A 20,866-nucleotide genomic window follows, 5' to 3' on the forward strand; every position below is an offset into this window, starting at 1 on the left:
ACTGCTTATCCATTGGCCAATTTCAATTCTCACCTCAAAACCAACCAATCAGACGTCAGATATTTAATTGTTTCTAGAAACGCATTAAAGTCAGCTTAGATGGGAAAGGAGTGGCATTATACTGTTGAAACCGCAAAGCAAACTTCATTGAAAGGATGAAAAGATTCCATATTATTAAAATGTATTGTACATTTATACTAACCGCAGTAAACAAAGCTGTCAATAAAGAGTTGTCAATATTAAGACGGATAGATTTTAATCAAGTCTGTAAGAGAAATTAAAACAGGTCCGAAGCAATGAGTTCATAACTTGTTCTTTACGTTTTATATCGAGATGCGACAGTACGACATTATATTGCAAACTATCAATCTCAGATACACAACAAATGAAGAATCTTTCCAGACATATTAACTTAAAATATAGGATCTCATTACATTCTTAGCCCGCGTATCTCTAATAAATCTAATGTGCGAGTAATTCTTTTGTCTGTCTCGTAATTCTTCCTGACTTTTCCTTTAAATTTCTTCTTACAAATTAAGTACCTCCACTTACGTTTTTTTCGAAGACGATGAAACGAAAATAAATGCTTTTAGATAAAAGAAAATCAGATTTAAAAATCACAAATAATGCAAGATACCTATTTAATCCTTTTAAAATTATTACTTGTGATGTATTACTATGGCAACAAATATGTTTCTAATGATTGCCTTTCAGTATTTCCTAGAAGCAACGTCCAAATTATACCTAAATTACTCCCTTAGAGACACTCATTATTTAAAGCTATTGCTTTGATATTTTTGGTAACCAATTATTATCTTTAGTAATTCTATTCCATTGGGAAGAAAATGAGGTGTTTTTTTTTTCTTTTGTCTTTTCCTTCTTTTTCTTCAGGGAAGAAACTATCATAATTTCTATCATATTAATATACATGTGTAAATGTCAGTTCTGTCTAACAATATTACTGCTTTAAGACATCAACAGTTTTGAATATTTCGATTTACAAGAAACAGATTGATAATATCTGTCATATCTTGCAGTTTAGATCGGAATATCAGTCATTTCACCTGTAACTTAGGATTTTCTTACAACAACATAAAATTAAAACTTCTCGTATGTGAAATATGAAAACTTTGTGATAAATAGTTTTTAAGATTATCAGCGGAAACCATGTGGTCTACAGACGGACCCCCCTACGGACTGACATTAGCAAATCAATATATCCCCTTTTCTTCGAAGGGGGCATTATAATTGACAGTTCACCAGGATCATACAACCACATGCTACAAACCAAAGATTTAAATGCTGGATATTGTTATTTCAGAATGAAAGGGAATATTTTTTAACATCAAAACAAGATCTGGGTTTAATAAGTTCAAAGAAGTAGGGTGCAATCTTTTGTTTACTTGATGACATTGGTGAGTAATGGCACAGGTTTAATTTTGATCCATCTCAGTTCAGATGGTCAAACAAACACATAAATATATACAATATGACAGTAAGGGAGACAGCAAACCAATCTATTCTCAAAATATCATTTTTCACTGATATAACCCCTACAGAAATGTTTGGATAACAATTTAAGAGATTAATCGAGAAATTATATGGTACATGTATACATGAATCCTCAGAAGTAAGAATCTGAAGTAGTTTCTTAACCAGCTGATTTTCTTAAATGGACTAGTTCAGCTTCCATTTTTAGAATTATTTAAAGGGTTTTAAGTTTATGAAAATTTAAATTTAGTCTCACAACATTATAGAGCCTGGTCAGACTGCACAGATGTGTCAACTGACTTAGCTCTATATTGATGACAAAGAGTAATCAAGAATGGTTCCAACATGTTAAATATTAATCGACATTAATATTTAGTATCAACTGCAATCTAAATTAGGAAGAATTCTAAAGTTATAATATTAATTGCTCTTGAAAACATGTCAAACAGCAACCTACTTGAAACTATCCAAATAAAATCTGTATTGTAAGTGGACATTCTCAAAGGGAGGTTTTAAGGACATAATTTTAAGCTATGTATAGACAGTTTAAAATTTAGCCAAAACATGTCTGTCACATGACTGCCTAGTATGAATTATAAGAATGTAAACTAATTAATGTAGCATGAAATTTGAAAATACAGCAAGAAATACATGTAAATCTAGTGGAGTCAATAATTTTGACTTTTAATAATTAAGCTTTAAAAGCAGGAAGGAAATCATAATTTAAGAACAATTTAAAATTTAAATTGAACTAAACATAAAATAACAGTTAGCCTAGACAATCACGTTAAAAGAAAGGAAATTTCAACAAATATTTTAATTGAGTTACAGCAAGAATGATTACATTTCCTCATATTGTAATTTTTGTGGAAAATATTAAAACTATTCTGTTTTCCTTTATACAATGTACTTAATTGAGAACACATACCAAAATCTAAAATTACTTTAAAATTAGATCAATTTTTATCACTTTATAAACCATACTGAAATATACATTGTATTTGTTCAACCAATTTGCTCAAGGTACCAGAGTTGATATTGCAAAATCTACAAGACAAACATTTTGTAATTTTCTCTTTGTAGTAGACTAGCAAACAATTTTTTTAACTGATAAAGCTTGAAAGTTATTTGAATCACTCCTGAGTCAATTTCCTGGACCTTACCATAATATGAGGAATGCTTGGCTGATACCAAGGTCAGACTCAAACTTGGTCAAACCATTCATCCTTTGGTTGAGAAGCAGACATTTAAACCACTTTGTGGAGGGGAGCGTTGGCCTAGTGGTTAAGGTGTCTGCCTCTCAACCCAGAGATCATGGGTTCGAGCCCTACTCGGGTCACGACCATGTATCTTCATATGACACCAGTACTGGTTGGTTCCAGGAAGCGGACTCGAAAGTGATTAATATAAGTTGCAAGAACTTGTTTCGCAATCAAGCTTAAATAAATATGTTTAAACCAAACCACTTTGTGACAATATGGTATGGAAATTATCATACTGTTATCTTAGTGCAGTAACAGGTTAACTCCTTATATTATTATTTAGGAGTGCCCACCGAGAGTACTATATATATCATCAGTGATTTTTTTGGTTTATTTTGACCTTGAAATTAGGCCTCTCCACAATGCAAAAAGACATTAAAAAAACAACAAAATAATGAACTGACAAATGACAATCTTAAGCATTTGACTGATATATTTGAGGGAATAAAATGAAGAAAGCTTAAACTATGAACATAATTATTAAATGTATAAATAAAGTAACTACAGGTGATGATTCAATTTTTTTGTTTATTTTTTCAAAATTTGACAGAATATCCCGCTAAAAATTCACAATTTTAGGGGTATGGGTTGTTGCGAATTTTTTTTTTTAAATCACTGATCTACATGTGTCACAACTCAAAACTGTTCACTAATTAGGGGAGAAAGTGAATAAATGGCCTGATAGCCCAGGTACTGTATTCCAAGGGTGCAGGTCTGAGTATGGGTCAACCTCAGACATTTTGCGCCCAACGGAGGACCGATACTGCATAATTATAGCTTAAAAGTTTAATCTACACTACTCTGAAACCCTGAGAAATTCCAGGATAACCAGGACTCGAACCAGGACCCTCCGAATGTACATACTGAGCTATCCGGTCTCTTACATGCACATCTTATCCCCTATAAATAGTGAACAATTCTGAACCATGACATACTCCCCTACAATATTGAAATTTGTCCTCGAATTACAGTTACAGAGCAATGTGAATTAAACTCTGAGCTATATTCAGTCACAGTCACCTGTTGGGCACCAAATGTCACAGGGTGGGGAAAATCTTCAGCCTGACATGGACTCAAACCTGGGACCTTCAGTACCGTTCCACGGCTCTATCGACTGAGCTATCCTGCCACTTACACATCTTCTCCCCTATAAATAGTGAACATTTCTGAACTGTGACATGTGTAAGCGGCTGGACCCTGTGATACATGTACATGTATCAACCATTCACAAATGATGCTAGAGGAATGGGTTTACAATAGTCCAATATATTAGAGTTTAGACGTTACAGGCTTGTTATAGTTTATGTCGGTCAAGCCTAGAAGCAAAAATATCCCAAAGCAACGTCATATTTATAGGACTACTGGTTGGGGACCACCAAAACCGGACAACCACCAAACCCGGACGGCCCCGAAAATGCTTAATTTAGTATTTTCTTTGTTCAGTGGTTGTCAGTCACTTTTTTATCAGCAATAAGTGCATGTTTCTTTTAAAATTAAGTAAATAAATTTATTTCAACCTCCGTAAATGGTAATATTTTAATGTCTATTTCAAGAATGTTGACGTTGAAATTCAGGGGTCAAGAAAGCATTGCCTGACCTCATAAAACCAGCTATAATCATTTGCAGAGTGAATAATAGAATATCCAAAACTTCAGCATTTGTTGCTGACATATTATATATCATGTTACAAATCAAAAATCAAAACACCCAAGCTTTTATCTGAATTAAATCGCATCAAGACATATCTGTCCGGACACATGGTACTGTAGTGTAGACAATTTAGGTAATTTTGATACCCTCTTTGTCGAGCCTCAGATATTTATAAGTGTCAATACAATCAGAAATAAACAAACTAGTTTGTTAGTTAGGAGAAGAACCTAGCTGAACAGTGTCAAATTTTTTGGTCTCTAGATAAAATAATATAAAATCTGTACGGAAAAATGTTCCAAAAGTGTCCGGTTGATGGTCTCTGACTAGTCTCCGACCAGTAGAGTTTTTAAATTGAAGTGGCAAGAGAGCCCAGACAGTAGAGCAGTATTTCAAGAATCCCAGGTTCGAGTTCCTGTAAGACTGTACATTTATCTCCCTATGACATTTAGTCATATTTTGGAGGCGTGATTACTGATACTGATCAGCTGATGATGCAAAAATACATCCGTTCAAGACATGGATATTTTATTTTGTACAACAAACTAATGTTGCTAGTGAAGAATTATTGCAACAAAATTTTGAAATGAATCATAAAAAGTGTGGCACAATATTGCACAAAAAGACATGTTTACTTACGTAATTTTGCAATAAAAAGTGTCAGAAAATTCTCTTTATTTTTGCGAAAATTGCCGGCGGAAGTGCCTTTCAACAGATGACAAAACAAAACTACGCGGTAAAATGTAGTTCTAAACACAAAGAATCGTACTGAATAAATTGACAATAACATGTTCTTTATTTGATAATATTCATTGAATATATATTAGTTCCATTTCAGTTTTATTAGTTCGAGATTTGCAGGAATTACAATAGTCATGTTCTGAAATATTTATACGCATTTTTAGTGTTCTACTTTTTCGACCTTCACCTTTTGACAGATGAACATGGCTTTACAAACAAATCTAAGAAATCTACACTCTAAGGCGTTTAGAGAGGTGTTAAAAGTAATATTATTTTAAAATTCATTTTATTTTTATCATACAATTTTTTTAAAGGATTTCCTTTCGAGTGTCATGTCATTTATGGGTGTAAACACACAATTTACATGCATTATTCAATCACTTTAAAACATTGTTTTGAATGATGAAACTTGTGTTAGGGCAATCTTATTCGTGTTACATATTTGCACTAATTATGTTGACTTCGTACATATCAGTAAATCAAATAAACAGTTAAAACTAATAGTAGAATTGAATAAATTAAAATTTAAACAATAATTCAGAGTCCGAGATATCTACAGTGTATCTCTTAGCTAGTCTATCTTCCATTAATGTCAAACCCCTCCTGGGGACGTAGACATGACTCTAGTCACTTCAGAGACAGCTATGAGATACAAAGGAATCTAGGAACCAGTCCCTAGCTCTTACTGAAAAGACCCCTTGGTTCTTTTACATGCCCAGTGTATAGCACTGATACATGCGAGGATTACCTAGATCTCTTACCAGTACACCTCTAGTTAAGCTACAGTCTCACTAACATCCCGGCAGAGCCCCGGTAGACGTCCGGGTTGATCCGGGAACAACCAGGGTACGACCAGGAACAACCGGAGTACATCCGTAACTCTGCCGGCAACATCGGGATGATCTGAGACATCCGACATTCGGCCCCGGATGGAATAAAATATTTAATATCACCGGGGTGGTCCAGGATGATCAGGGAAGTATAGCTTAGCAGGCTTGATCCTTAGCTCAGCCGTGAACGACCGGGGAAGCACCGTAGCTCTGCCTGCACAAACAGGGGATGATCCAGGGTATGATATATCAGGTAGAGCTACGGTAGTGCCCTGGTGAATGCTAGCAGAGCCCCCGTTGAAGGCCCGCAGAGTCTCGGTGAATGCAGGCAGAGCCCTGGAAGATGACAATGGAGCTACGGTTGATCCCGGTAGAGCCCCGGCAAAGCCCAGTTCATTTCAAAAGAATCACGACGGTTTGTATTAAAACCCTTCCCATTTTCCTTTTATGCAGTCTTGCATAAGGATTTTTCAGAAAATCATCATGAATTACAAAAGATATAATATTAAATGAAAATTATGTATATATGTAATAATTTTCGCGCATTTTCAATCCACCAAGGTTCTACCGGGACTCTGCCTGGATCGTCCTGGGCTCTGCATGGATCGACCAGGGCTTTGCCTGGGTCAACCGGGGCTCTTCAGGCGTCATCCGGGTAACGACCAGGGAAGCACCGGCATGAACCATAGCTACACCTGGGCTCTGCCTGGATGGTCAGGAGCGCATCCTGGGTGGTTAGTTGGGAATTACCGTAGTGCTGCCGGGGTATGTGTGACCGCAACAATAATAATTATTAATTTCACCCAGATCGTCTCGGATCATCGGAGTAACTTACCGGTGTGGCCCTGGGCTCTGCCGGGAGTTAGTGAGACCGCAGCTTTAGGACTGGTGGGAAACACTGAAAGTGTCTCTCAAAAATCCCAAGGGTGTTACCCAGGATTAAACCCAGGACCTCAGGAGTGACAGCCAGTGGTGTAACCAACTGAGCTATCGCGCCACCTTCACAAGCAGTGTGTTTGCATAAATACACAATTTAAGTCATCCCAATACTCAAATGAATTAAAATCTCAGTGTACAACAACTCAGTTGTTGAAGTAAATTACCTAATTCATAATTATCGGTATGCATAGCAGACTTTCACTAACACAAACAGGCCTGATTGATTGGTTATATATCGTGGAATAGACCCCTGGGTCTAAACCAGGAGTATATATAATTATAAGGTTCATTCCGTTTTTTTAGTTTACTATATAAAAGTTTTACTCCTGAAAAATACATAGGGGTCTCTTTAGCCATCCTTGAAAATGAAACCTCAGGTTTAAACTTAGTAAATTAGCAGCTGGTATTGATTCAATATTTTTGCTTTTCATTTTGTAGTTGTATTGCAATCTGTGTAAGGTAAAAGTTTGCTGAGCGATTCATCCAAATTAATCGCCTGATAGTTGATAGCATCAAAATGTACACAACAGTTGATGTCCAATATTAGAAAACATCATGGTTACGTAACATTCATTTTATAAGTTTATAAGTGATTAAAACATTTCATATGCGATTATAACATTTTATGTTATTATATGACATTATTATGATTATAAAGTTTAATACATGTATGTAGACCACCAAAACCATATGGACTGTATATGTTTTCTTTATTTATTGTTTGCCAATCAATCTTTATGTTATCAACATTAAAATAATGTGTGTTTCTTCTATGATTAAGTAATTAAATTTTTGGTAATTAAACAGTTTTTGGTCTATTACAAGAACATTGACATTGAAAATTCTGATGTTAGGATTGCAATAATACTGACTTATTACACCAACTATAATCATTTGCAGTAGAATACTCAAAATTTCAGCATATGCTGCTGGAATATTGTATATTATGTTTAGGTAATAGATATCAATTCTGAGTGCATTGTTGTAGAATAATGCACGGTTTGAGTTCAAATGCGTAATAATATAATCACGAAGGTTGATAGGCCTGAGTGATTAATTACAAAGCATTTGAACGAAAAACGTGCATTATTATACAATAATGCACGAAGAATTAATATCTATTTTCATTCTAACACGTCAAGAAAAAAATATAATTATCATTATAAAGTTGGACTTTATGTTTGGTGGTTAAATTTGTTTTCGCCTCAGAGTTTCCAATAGAAACGTTCTTTAAAGGCTGTTCCAGTGGGTTGAAAAAAACTGTCGTTAACTCTACCCTGTGTAGAAACATTTTGAGAATAACTAATTTTGAAAACTTTTATAAATTTTGTTTGTTTATTTTATTTCACTCTTTAATTTTTCAAGCGAAATACAAATGTAAAACTTAACTTGTTTGCGACATAAAAATAGCGTTATCGATTTGATTGTTTTTCACGTGCTGTTTGGCGCTACATTGTGACGCCACGTAAACAACACTTTAAACGTCAGTACAGCAATAACGACTGAATTAAAGATATTGGTGTTCGGATTAATTTTTAGCTCGACTATTCGATAAGAATAAGTAGAGCTATTGCAGTCACCGGAGCGTCGGCGTCCGCGTCGGCGTCCGCGTAACCACTTATGTTAAAGTTTTTGTAATAGTTCAAATATTTTCAAAGTCCATTGACATGTGGCTTTGAAACTTTGCACACTTGTTCACCATCATGACCCCAACCTGTAGACAGGAGGAGGTAACTCTATCAAGCATTTTGACAGAATTATGCCCCTTTTTCGACTTAGAATTTACGTTAAAGTTTTTGTAATAGTTCAAATATTTTCAAAGTCCATAGACATATGGCTTTGAAACTTTGCACACTTAATTACCATCATGACCCCAACCTGTAGACAGGAGGAGGTAACTCTATCAAGCATTTTGACAGAATTATGCCCCTTTTTCGACTTAGAATTTACGTTAAAGTTTTTGTAATAGTTCAAATATTTTCGAAGTCCATACACATATGGCTTTGAAACTTTGCACACTTATTCACCATCATGACCCCAACCTGTAGACAGGAAGAGGTAACTCTATCAAGCATTTTGACAGAATTATGCCCCTTTTTCGACTTAGAATTTTGCGTTAAAGTTTTTGTAATAGTTCAAATATTTTCAAAGTCCATTGACATATGGCTTTGAAACTTTGCACACTTGTTCACCATCATGACCCCAACTTGTAAACAGGAGGAGGTAACTGTATCAAGCATTCTTTGTACTATCAAGCACTAAGAATAGTCGAGCGTTGCTGTCCTACCGACAGCTCTTGTCTTTCATTCTAGATAGTTTTCACAACAAAATTCGACAAAAAATGTTTATTATTTATCAAATTTTTCAAACAAAATGGCGCCTTCAATGTGAAAATACACAGGGAGATAATAAGAATGGCGAGTGCATTGTTGTAGAATAATGCACGCTTCGGGCCTTCTTTGTTAATATAGAAAAATTTCCGACAGTGTTAGAATAAAAAATGAAACACCCGAGCCATTATCTGGATTAAACAAAAGTCATAGCATATCTCAAATTCTGTTGGGACACAATCATGGTAGTGTAGTGAACAGTTCAAGCAATTTTGATTTCCCCCTGCATTGACCCAAAAAAAAGTGTCAACATAATTGGAAATAAAGAATCTAATCAAGTGGACAATGAATTAATGATAAAATTCTCATGTATAAGTATCCCTGGTAAAAAAATTTCAGTAGTGACAGTGTCAGTCTGATATGCTTTCCATGTGGAGATTCAATATAACCTAGCTTAAATAACTTTTAAAGAGTAAGTTTCCTATTCTTATAGACTATCATCTGTGAAACTAATAGTAATACAAATTTTTTCTCAATATCTCTTTGACAAGTCTTATATATTGGACTAGGTGTATCCCCCTTCCTCTGTCTTTGATGTTTAAACAAATCACCCCATTTGCTAGCCAAGGCAGCAACAGTGAGATGGTTCAAGCAGGGACTGTAAAGTCAAGACAATTGTCTGTATTGTCCAGGTTGACCCACAGCCTATACAGACAAGTGAATTTTTTCCAGAATTTACTTAATTTATATATCATACTGATAAATAAAGAAATGTTTTAGATGAAGCAGACAAGTAAATAAAAAAATCAGCTTTTGCTGGCCCATGTACATGTATATTGTTATACCACTAAGTAACCACAAATTAACAAATCATTTTTCTTGCTGTCTTTTGCATTCCCTGGATGGATAGGGTTACAAAGAATTGTGTATTAAAATTAAAGCTATTGAGATTTCAGTGACTATATGGTGTAAGAAAACAAATCTTTATCTTACAGGTGTGTAGCTGTCAGTTATGTGGTACAAATAGAGTTTACAGTAACAAGAACCTGACCGAGGACAAAAAGAAAAAATTGCTGGAAGGACCCGATCTTGGTGATTTCATTGAGGCAAGTCTCAGTGGTACAGATATTGGTGATAATATTATACAGAAAAAAGGGGAAAGGTATGAACATAATTAATTCTTATGATTTATTCATTAATTTATTTGGCAGCCAAATGGTTAACATGTTAGACTAGTAATCTAATGATTGCTAGCTGCATGGTTTAAACCCCATCAGGGACATGTTGTTGTCTCCTTAAGCAAGAAACTTTACACTCATTGCCCTGTACTGGTTGGGTTCTGGAACAGATTCAAAAGTGTGTCTTTAAACTTATAGGTTTCTACACAATTGAACTGAAATAAATTTTGTATAAATCAATCATTAATTTAGATTTGGTAGTTCCCTAGATGGCCTTTTCAGTTCTGAAATATTGAGTCTGAAAAAAGTTGATAATGAATTTTTGTTATGATAATGAAGATAATTTACTTATTTGAATTCCTAATCACACCAAAATTTTTTAAAGTGATTCTGACATGAAGGGATTAGAAATATTTCTTGGGGACATGTGCACATCATACCATTTGTTCGGAATAATAACTTGTGTGCAAAATTTCAGATCATTCCCTCACTCTGTTTTCCCAGAATAGTTATTTTTTATTGCGCAGAATGACAAAAAAATATACATGTAACTATATCAAACAAAGCTAAAAATTGTGCAAAAAATCGTTTTTTTCATCTAACTCCAAGTACATGTATCTTTTGTAGATTTTTCCATTTAAGTGTATCACTTGTTCAATGTAAGAAATATAAATTTTATGTTTTTAGGCATTTTGACGTCAGTGGATCTCCTCTGAGTATTGACTGAATAGTGCCGCCTGATAATGGTCTGCACTGTACTGGGTAGAAACTGTTCCAACCAGAAACCAAGAGTTAATCCATTGTTTACTTGAAAATCTATGTGATGTTGAATGACCAATGTCGCCCTCTATATTGTATTATAATGATACTTAGATAGCAAAAGATTTTTAGGAAATCTGGGGATAATTTTGAATAATTAAATTTTTCCATAGATATGTGATAGATTTTACCCTGAATGTGTACCTTTACCTCTCAGTTTTTAGCTTATATATAGATCTTTTGTATGCTAAATTTATGTGAATTTTTCAGGGTTCGACTTCCAAAGTGGTTGAAGACAAATATACCTGTAGGTAAAAATTACCATGGAATTAAACAGAATCTCAGAGAGCTTAAACTCAACACAGTAAGTTAATATTTGCAAATGTATGTTTTAAACATTTGTCTTGTATAATCATCCTTTAAACATAATTTGGGTAAAAATTTTAATATTGTTAGAATAAAAACTGAAAAGGATGAAAAAGCTTTTGCATAATCAGTGCTTTACCCTTCTGATTTCAAATAACTTGCTCTCTACTGATTGTTGTTCTATGCATTTTGCTTGCTGTTGGTGATCTGTGGTCAAGGTTGCGAACTGCAAATCACTTGCCCCTCACCACTGTGGATTTGAATCCTGTTAGGAATTTTGGATTCTTTCATGTGCTGAAGCCATCAGCTAGCTTACAGGAGGTTGATGGTTCTACTTAGGTGCCCTCTCTTGAATTAGATAATGAACAAAAGACACATGAGGGCTTTCTCCACTTGTAATGCTGGAAAGTTGACTTTAACAGTAATGGTGTGACTTAAAATCCAAAAAAACACACACAAACTGAGTACTGGGTTCGAGGTTATAAAGACATACTCTTAGCTCAAACTCAGATCTCAGATACATGTATTTGATTGGTCAGAAACTGCCACAAAATTTCCATTAACCAATGAAAATCCAGAGATTTGAGACAGAACTCAGAAAAAAAGTTTTATAACCTTAATGCCTGCTTGGTGTCAGAAAAGGATTTGAGAGTGTGTCTTTAAGCTTATAGCTTCCTACAAAATCAAACTAAAAAGAAACTCTGTATAAACTATAGTGAGTGGTGGCTTAAAGAAGGTGACTTCTTACATCAGATGATAACATCTGCAGCTGAATCATCTGAGATTTATTTTGGAAACAGCATAAAATGATGATTTGTTGTAGAAAGGTTAATATCTCTGGGAAAAATTAGTGTAGAGAATGAAGAAAAGTTGCTGTTCCGGGAAAAGTTTTTGTTCCGGGAAAAACATTTGTACAGAAGACCGGAGGGAAATATTGATATTTATTTTAGGAAAAGTGTCTGTTTCACTGGATAATCAAGTTGTAAGGACACTAATGAAAACTTGTAAGACTCCAGGGACACTTTAATTATATTAAGATCTATCTACAGTCATGTAGTGTTATCAATTTATCTCCTAGGGTATTTGTCTGGGGATTGGTAGAAACAATATATATTTTTATTATTTTGTTACCGCTGCCAAATTAATTTGGTTCTTGTGTGTTCTGATTTGTGAATGTATAGATTTCGGATAAGATTTAGGTCACGTGTCAATAAAGCTTGTTCAGATTGTATATTATTTATATAGTTGAGGTAAATAAATATCCTGCTTTCAGCTTCTTTGCATTTATTCAGTATGATATAAAATTGGTCATTTGTTGGTTTTAATAGTAAATATATGGAAAATATCTCATTGAGCAAACATTAATTTTGAATGTGAATGGCAAAAGAAAAAAAACTTATTTTTATCTTTATGCTTCTTTGTGCAAAATGATCGGTTGAGTGATACAGGATATACATGTATATCTCACTAATTAGGGCTGTCATCGAATATCACGATATATAATATCATCAATATTCATCATCCGATACAATATCGATACACACTTTCATATATCGATACAAGCTAAAAATTTTTTATTTCTGTTAGTTACGTAATATACCTCTCTATTTTGGCTTATAGGTGAAGTACTTTTTTCTAGTTTTCTTGGCTAACTTGAACTTAAATCTCCGTTTTCAAATGTCAGTGACAAGAATAACAGAAAAAACAAACTTTCTGTTGGTTTGTAGTATTTATAATGTGTAATACAAGCATGCATAACACTATGACCCTAATTAATAACACATATATAAATGATTTTTATTGTATCTACTGTCAAAGTCGATATATCGTCAATATTTGTCTCTCGATATATCGATACAAAATTTTCCATCAATGACAGCCCTATCACTAATACAACCGATTAATTTTCTAATATGCATATCAAAATTAAATATCAAGATACTTTTATTTTAAAAAAAAAAATTATTTACAAATTTGATTCATAATTGGACAAAGAACACATGTAACAAAACGTTAAATGATGATTAATTTAAAAATGTGACCTTGACCTTTAATTGACCATCAATGTCAAATATGAAATTTGAATTTATTTGTTACAAAAAAAATCTAAGAGTACTCTAGTATTACTAGATCTATATTATTCTTCCTCTGATGTGTTTGATTTTAGAAATAAGAAAAAAGGAAAAGGCGAGCCTGCTCTTGTTGTCTATTGATTTTTTTTAGGAACAACCTACAATGTATTTTTCCACCAATTAGGCTCTTGTCTGGCTCAAAAAGTTTAAATCTTGACTTAAAATGTTTATTGGTGGGAAAAATAGGATTTTAGTTGTGGGATGAACCATAATGGCATCATATTAATTATATCAATGATAATTAAGATTCCATGAATATTTTATTTCAGGTATGTGAGGAGGCAAAATGTCCAAACATTGGAGAATGCTGGGGTGGTGGTGACCACGGCACAGCCACAGCAACCATAATGGTAATGTTAACAGTTTATTTTTGTTTCATTTGTTTACATTTTTCTAGTAACACATGTTTGATTATTTAAAACTTGTGTTATTGGTGTGTCCTATTTTGAAGTTTGGAATACTGTCAGTTATAATTTCAGTATTAAAATAGTTGTGTTTAGTATCAAAGTGGCAGCGTGATCGAGTGGTTAACATACCAGACTGGTGATCTAAGGAGTGCTGGCTACATGGGCTCAAACCCCATCAGGGACATTAGTGCCGTTGTTTCCTTGAGCAAGAAATTTACACTTATTGCTTAGTACTGGACGGTTCCAGGAACGGATTCGAAGGTTAAATGAGCTTATAGCTTGCAACACAATCGAACTAAAATAAAATTGTATAAACTCAAATAGTTGTTTAGTACAAAGTTTTGTCATTCTTTTGTCAAAAGTACAAAAGTGCAGTAAAGTCAATACTACTGCTGATGGGTTTAGATTAACAGACAGAATGCAGGATACAAATTATTTTTGACACAACCATTACATTTAGTTGCAGTTCTTTCAAAATATCTGCTAGGTTTTGTCTGTCACTCAAATAAATCAAAATATCTTAGCTGGCAAAGTAATTAAGGTTGAAGACTCCTAATATCTCGAACGTATATATTTTTTCAGGTTTGTCACTTGGATTAAGCAAAATACCTTGCAATGTGACTTCAGTTGGTGACTCCTTATAATATAAACATATATATTTTTCAGGTTTTAGGTGACACTTGTACAAGAGGTTGTAGGTTTTGCTCAGTAAAGACAGCACGAAATCCCCCACCCCCTGATCCAAATGAGCCCAGAAATACAGCATCTGCTATAGTGTCATGGGGATTGGACTATGTGGTGCTTACCTCAGTCGATAGAGATGGTTTGTATAAGATTCTATCTACATCACTTTAAATTCTTGTTCTTGCAGATATCAGAGTGGAATATCTAGTATTTGTACAGGTTCTGAAATGTCATCTATCACCTGCTAAATATAAAACTAGTTGTGTGCTTTGAATGACATCATTCTGCCATCCGTGGCCTTTCGTTGCTGAGTGGTAAGGGACGTTAATAAAGTCTTGAGTTCAGAATGGAGCAAACCATGTTCTTCTTTGTTCGCCTTCATATGTTTTAACTTACCACTGCTGAACATGCATGTAAAAGACTTATCTTGCTTGGTAAATTGAGATACAAACATTATAAAGCATTGTCAAAAAGTTGTGAAGTTTTGGCTTGATGTTTTCTAGTGAAATTTTGATTTTTGTTATCATTATATAATTCGGGTTTCCATGGCAACCAGAAGGAGGAAATTGTAAAAACCTTTTACAATGTTTGCCAAAATGTTATATCTTAGGAATTGCAAATGGGTTTTTTCTTAATGTATTGTATTGTAAGATAAAAAAACATACTCCCAAGAGATAGAAATAGATTCTGTTAAGTTAAATGAAAGATTTGAAAATTGTCTATGAAACCTCTTATCTTGATTAAAAAGATTTAAAAATATCTGTTGAAAAAAGACAAGATTTTCTTTTTTTTTTTAAATCTATGGATCTTCATACTGCATAATCTTTGTTATTTGAAACATGTTTGTTGTTTAAGATATTGGTGCTTTCATTAAGAAAATGCATTGAAGTGTTCATTCAAAGTTTAAGGGATTTTAATATCAGCTTTCAAAAATTGAGATACCAACAGTCTGAAGCCTGGTCAGACTGTGTGGATATGCAAGCTGGGGTGGCTTTTGACCGTTGGCAAAGGCTGGTTACTTTTAGTCCCTGCAGTGCTGGGGTTAAATGACATAGAACAACTGTATAACCATATTTATATCATTGACAGATTTACCAGATGGTGGGGCTGCTCATTTTGCAGAAACTGTTAGAGAAATAAAGAAAGGGTAACAATTTACTTTATTTGTTGATGCAGTTAAACATAAATTTACTTAATTTTCATCACTTCTGAAGTCTGATCTAGGAAATCTTAGATTTTTTCGACATTTTATGAATGAAAACATTCTGAAGTTGAGCTCGAAAGGATGGAATTTTTTTTTTTAAATATCTTAAATAAACATGTTCATCTTTCAGTTTTGTCAAAACTGTTCATTATCTTAGTGAAAATTTCCAAATAATTATATGAGCCGCGACATGACAAAACCAACATCATGGGTTTGTGACCAGCATGGATCCAGACCAGCCTGCGCATCCGCGCAGTCTGATCAGGATCCATGCTGTTCGCTTACTAACTCTATTACAGGTAGAGAAACTGATAGCGAACAGCATGGATCCTGATCAGACTGCGCGGATGCGCAGGCTGGTCTGGATCCATGCTGGTCGCAAACGCACTATTTTTGTTTTGTCATGACACGGCTCATATACCGACTGAATAATGAACAGTATAGACCATGGTCAGATGATACAGATGTGCTAGGTGATCTTTGTCTGCACTGGTTGCATGGGTAGAATCAGTTTTCCTGCCTGCTTGCTAAGAGTTAATAGTAGGATATTGGAATCAGAAGAATTGAAATTGGACCACCATTGCTTGTAAGAGGAAAAGAATTTATGGTCGTTAAAATGTTTCATGTTGAACTGTTCTTTGTTCCTCCGGTCAATTTCTTCTGGATAGATAAAAAGTAACTTTTGAATGAAACATTTACTTGTAAGTAGTTACTCTACAATCTGATATTTTCTGTAAGTGAAAATTTCGCAAAATCAACATTTCTGAATTATTGGTGAGTTACATTTGCATGAATTTTTACTTTCAGTTCTTTAATGGTAAATTTATATGATATTTAGAGACTTAGTAGAAATTCATTCCTGCTAAAATCTTTGATTCCTGAAATCAGAGAAATTTAATCCCATGAGAAAATTTCTTATTTAGCTGTAAATAAACTCTTTCTAAAAAGTTCTTTGTTAAAATGTTGCAAAGTCATTGTATTTCATGCAACAAAAAGTGAAAGAATTTTTATAGTTCTGCTTATTATAATGCCTTAACTTTTTGTCAAATCAATAAATGTAATCAGATTGTCACAGCTATGAGTGAACCTGTCTCCAACTCTAGCTTCTGTGTGAGTGAAACCTCTTTAGTGTAATTTAATTGTTGGTCATTATAGTTATTATTTATTTTTACAGGAAATCATCATTATTGGTAGAATGTTTGACGCCAGATTTCCGTGGAGATTTAACAAGTGTAGAAACTGTAGCTCAGTCAGGACTAGATGTGTACGCTCATAATGTAGAAACTGTGGCAGAATTACAATGGTTAGTTTACAACCTCTAGCACAAGAACTGGTACTCTGCATTTTTTATTTTTGAGTTATTGCCCTTTGTTAATTTTCATATTTTATTTTTGTCCAGACCTTTTCTCCTAAAGTATAAAACATTTGGACTTGAAACTTCATAAGATGATAGATCTCATTAAGAAGAAGAGCAGTGCACAAGAACCGGTACTCTGCAATTCTTATTTTTTGAGTTATTGCCCTTTGTTAATTAATTTTCATATTTTATTTTTGCCCAGGCCATTTCTCCTAAAGTATAAAATGTGTCGACTTGAAACTTCAAAAGATGATAGATCTCATTACGAAAAAGTGCAGTGTACAAGAACCAGTACTCTGCACTTCTTATTTTTGAGTTATGACTCTGTATTAATTTTCATACTTTATTTTTGTCCAAATTATGAAAGCTATGGACTTGAAACTTCATAGGATGATAGATCTTATTGATAAAAAATGCAGTGCACAAAAACTGCTGCTCTGCACTTATATTTTTTGAGTTATTGCCCTTCTGTAATTTTCATATTTCATTTTTGTCCATGCCATTTCTCCTAAACTATATTGTTCACCAGGTGACACATCCCACTTGCAGAGTTCTAGTTTTTCTTAATTAGCATTAACTTTTTACCTTTGAAATACTTTTATTAAAAAGAAAACGCCTTCAAATCTATCTTATACAGTATGATATTGAAAATCAATGATAAAGAAATATTTTGGCAAAGTAATGACTATGAGAATACTTTGCATTTGATCGGTAAAGATTTGTTTGGCCATCATTAAGTTATCATAATAACACTTGCAAATGGCTTCCCTTTATGTCATTGGAGTGAATTTATACACGCAATCATATCTGATTGTACCAACACAAATCATATCTGGTGTTGAACACAACTTTAAAGGGAAAGAACTGCCAGTTTACTGTAAATTATAAGAAAACTAGGTTTATCTTATCTTTGACTTGAATCCTGCTATCTATCTAGCTTACTATATGTTGGTTTTTGGTCTACTTGGATTCCGGCTTGTGCATGAAATAATATAGATGGGGAGGGGACCAAATGTCTTCCTGTACAAGTAAAGCTTAAAATGCACGATATGACCATTATAGTGTTGTTGTGACTTAAACTGCCTCCCAACCACACATAAACACAAAATATGGCAAATTTTATACTAGTTTTGAAGGATTTATTATAAGCGCTAAGTTATTAAATTTGCTACCTGAATAATGTCATCTCCACGGTCACTTGATTAATAATTGAGAAGTTGCCTAAGATACATCATCTTTACAAAAATTGTGACTTGTTGTTATAAACTGCAGACAAACATTTGATACACTAAGGACACAAAAGTTATAAATCTGACATCCATAGATAGAAAAACTTTCCCTACAAAATAAAGACTTAAATTGTACATTTGTTATTTCTAGGTTAGTACGAGATCCACGGGCCAACTATAAGCAATCTCTAAAAGTATTAGAACATGTTAAAGAACTAAATCCAGACATGGTTACAAAGACATCACTGATGCTAGGTCTTGGTGAAAGTGATTCTCAGATACTACGGGTATTAGAAGGTAAGAAAGATTTCATTTCATCATCATATATCCCGAACATTTCAAGGTGGCCATCTTTGCATAGTAGCATAATATAACGGGACTGTCACCTTAATTGTTTGAAATGCCTGAATGAGGCTATTTAGTTTGGTTGCTGTTGCAGTTTGTTGATTAAAGGCAGGTATTGTCTGTGACTAAAAGCATGTACAGAAAATATTGGCAAATGACTTTAAAAACATCCAGCCTTCTTACTGAAGGTTGTTCATTCTACTTAGATGCTCACAAGTGCCTGAAATAATGCTAAGAGTAGTATCTAAGGTTTTCTTCTAGCTGTGAATTAGGGAGGTTATCATATGACCTTTAAAGGGATTTTGTAATTTAAAACCTTGTCATTTAAGAGAAAAGGAGCTAACTAAGAATTTTCTTCATTGCATTAAATAACATTTACACTTTTATTTCATTATTTTTAATTGTCTTATAGACTTGAGAAAGATAGATGTTGACTGTGTGACTCTAGGACAGTATATGCAGCCTACAAAAAGACATATAAAGGTAGATAGTCTCTATTTAAACTAAAGACTAAAAAGCCAACTAAATATGGAATTGGAATAAAAAATACATTGTCAATAAATCATCAAATTTAGCTCAGATAATGTGCTTTAAAATCAGTTAAAAAAACTAGATTTAGTTTTAGTTGCATATGTAAGAAATTGTACATTTTGTAGAAACTTGCTAGCCAAAGTGCATTTACACTATTAATATTACAAACTATTGAATTAGGACCATATTGAAATAGAACCAAACTGAACTTGACATGTTTGATAAATTCAACACATACAAATTTCATTATTTGTTTGATAATTCATTGACCTTAGCACACCAGGTCTCGGTATTTATTTCTGATTCCTGGCAACTTACTGAATAAACAGTCATGTACTATATTCTTTTCAAGGTTAAGGAATATGTACATCCAGACAAGTTTAAGTTTTGGGAAGATGTTGGTAATAAGTTAGGCTTTGCTTACACAGCTAGTGGACCTCTTGTTAGATCTTCATACAAAGCTGGTATGTATTTGTCAATGAACTCTCTCATAGTGCTTTTTGTTATATAAGTTTACAACCTATTTTTTCTCGGCCATATAACCTGCCAAAAATTATCATAACCTAAAGCATTTTTATTGTTTTTGTATTTCTTCAAATAAGCTATCCCTTTATGCAATGTTGGCATATAGATTACACTTGTAGTACAGCCAATGAATGATTATTAAACTTTCTTTATCTAATTATTGAATTTCCCTTTTTCATTTGCTTACTGCTTTAATTTTCACAAACTCGCAAAATGTTTATTTATAAGTATTTGATGGAACAAGATCTTTTATGTCAATTGAAAATTGCTCTGTTGAATTATAAATATTATTTCTTGTTTTAGAAGTCACCTTGACTAAGTAAATCTTTTGTTTTTATCTTAGGGGAGTTTTTCTTGAAGAACCTGTTGGAGAAGAGAAAATCTGAGAAGCAGTCTAAAGTATAGAAATAGAATCAACACAGTGTACAGGAATTAAAGTTAAATACAATTTATGTGACAGGGATACAGTGAAAGGAAATATACTTAACTTGAATGAAAATTATGCAAATTTTGTGGTGGAATTCTGGTTTTGGAGATGCTTTGATGCATTATAATGATATAATATACATTTTATGTTGACTTTGTTTATCAATATTTTGTTGAAGTAAAATAAACTTATAAAACAAGGATTTGAGTTTTTCTGAACATGGCCTGTTATTTAAACTTTGGTGTAGACACACAAACACTAGGACATCTGACATATAGTATTTTAGTAATCACAATTATTTGTCGAAATAAGATTAAAAACTTGAATATCAAATAAAATAAGTCTGTCCAGATATTCAATCCGAAGACAGCAAGTTCCTTGCATTTTCTGATCAATACCTAATTTTTTAAATTTAATAATTCCCTTTAAATTTTTTTTGGTATAACCTTTTTTTTTTTTTTTTTTTTTTTTTTTTTTTTTTT

At 33.4% G+C, this 20,866-nt stretch overlaps 2 protein-coding genes across 2 annotated transcripts in view; one reads left to right on the forward strand and one right to left on the reverse strand.

Moving 5' to 3' along the window:
• LOC132752857 (uncharacterized) overlaps window positions 1–5,128 on the reverse strand; it is a 41,350-nt gene extending 36,222 nt beyond the window's left edge. The window contains exon 1 of the mRNA XM_060743247.1: window positions 5,040–5,128. The gene's annotated coding sequence lies outside the window, so the exon portion shown is untranslated. The remainder of the gene's footprint in view (window positions 1–5,039) is intronic.
• Window positions 5,129–5,247: 119 nt separating this feature from the next.
• On the forward strand, window positions 5,248–20,583 carry LOC132752858 (lipoyl synthase, mitochondrial-like). Its single transcript, XM_060743248.1, has 11 exons — window positions 5,248–5,404; window positions 10,236–10,402; window positions 11,448–11,541; window positions 13,945–14,025; window positions 14,749–14,905; window positions 15,856–15,913; window positions 17,145–17,273; window positions 18,708–18,853; window positions 19,314–19,384; window positions 19,785–19,896; window positions 20,301–20,583. The coding sequence occupies exons 1-11, from the start codon at window positions 5,339–5,341 to the stop codon at window positions 20,360–20,362; spliced, it is 1,143 nt and encodes a 380-aa protein (XP_060599231.1). The 5' UTR covers window positions 5,248–5,338; the 3' UTR covers window positions 20,363–20,583.
• Window positions 20,584–20,866: the final 283 nt, after the last annotated feature.

The sequence above is a fragment of the Ruditapes philippinarum genome, unplaced genomic scaffold, assembly GCF_026571515.1.
Source record: "Ruditapes philippinarum isolate M1 unplaced genomic scaffold, ASM2657151v2 ctg52_1_1_1_1, whole genome shotgun sequence".
NCBI lineage: Eukaryota > Metazoa > Mollusca > Bivalvia > Venerida > Veneridae > Ruditapes > Ruditapes philippinarum.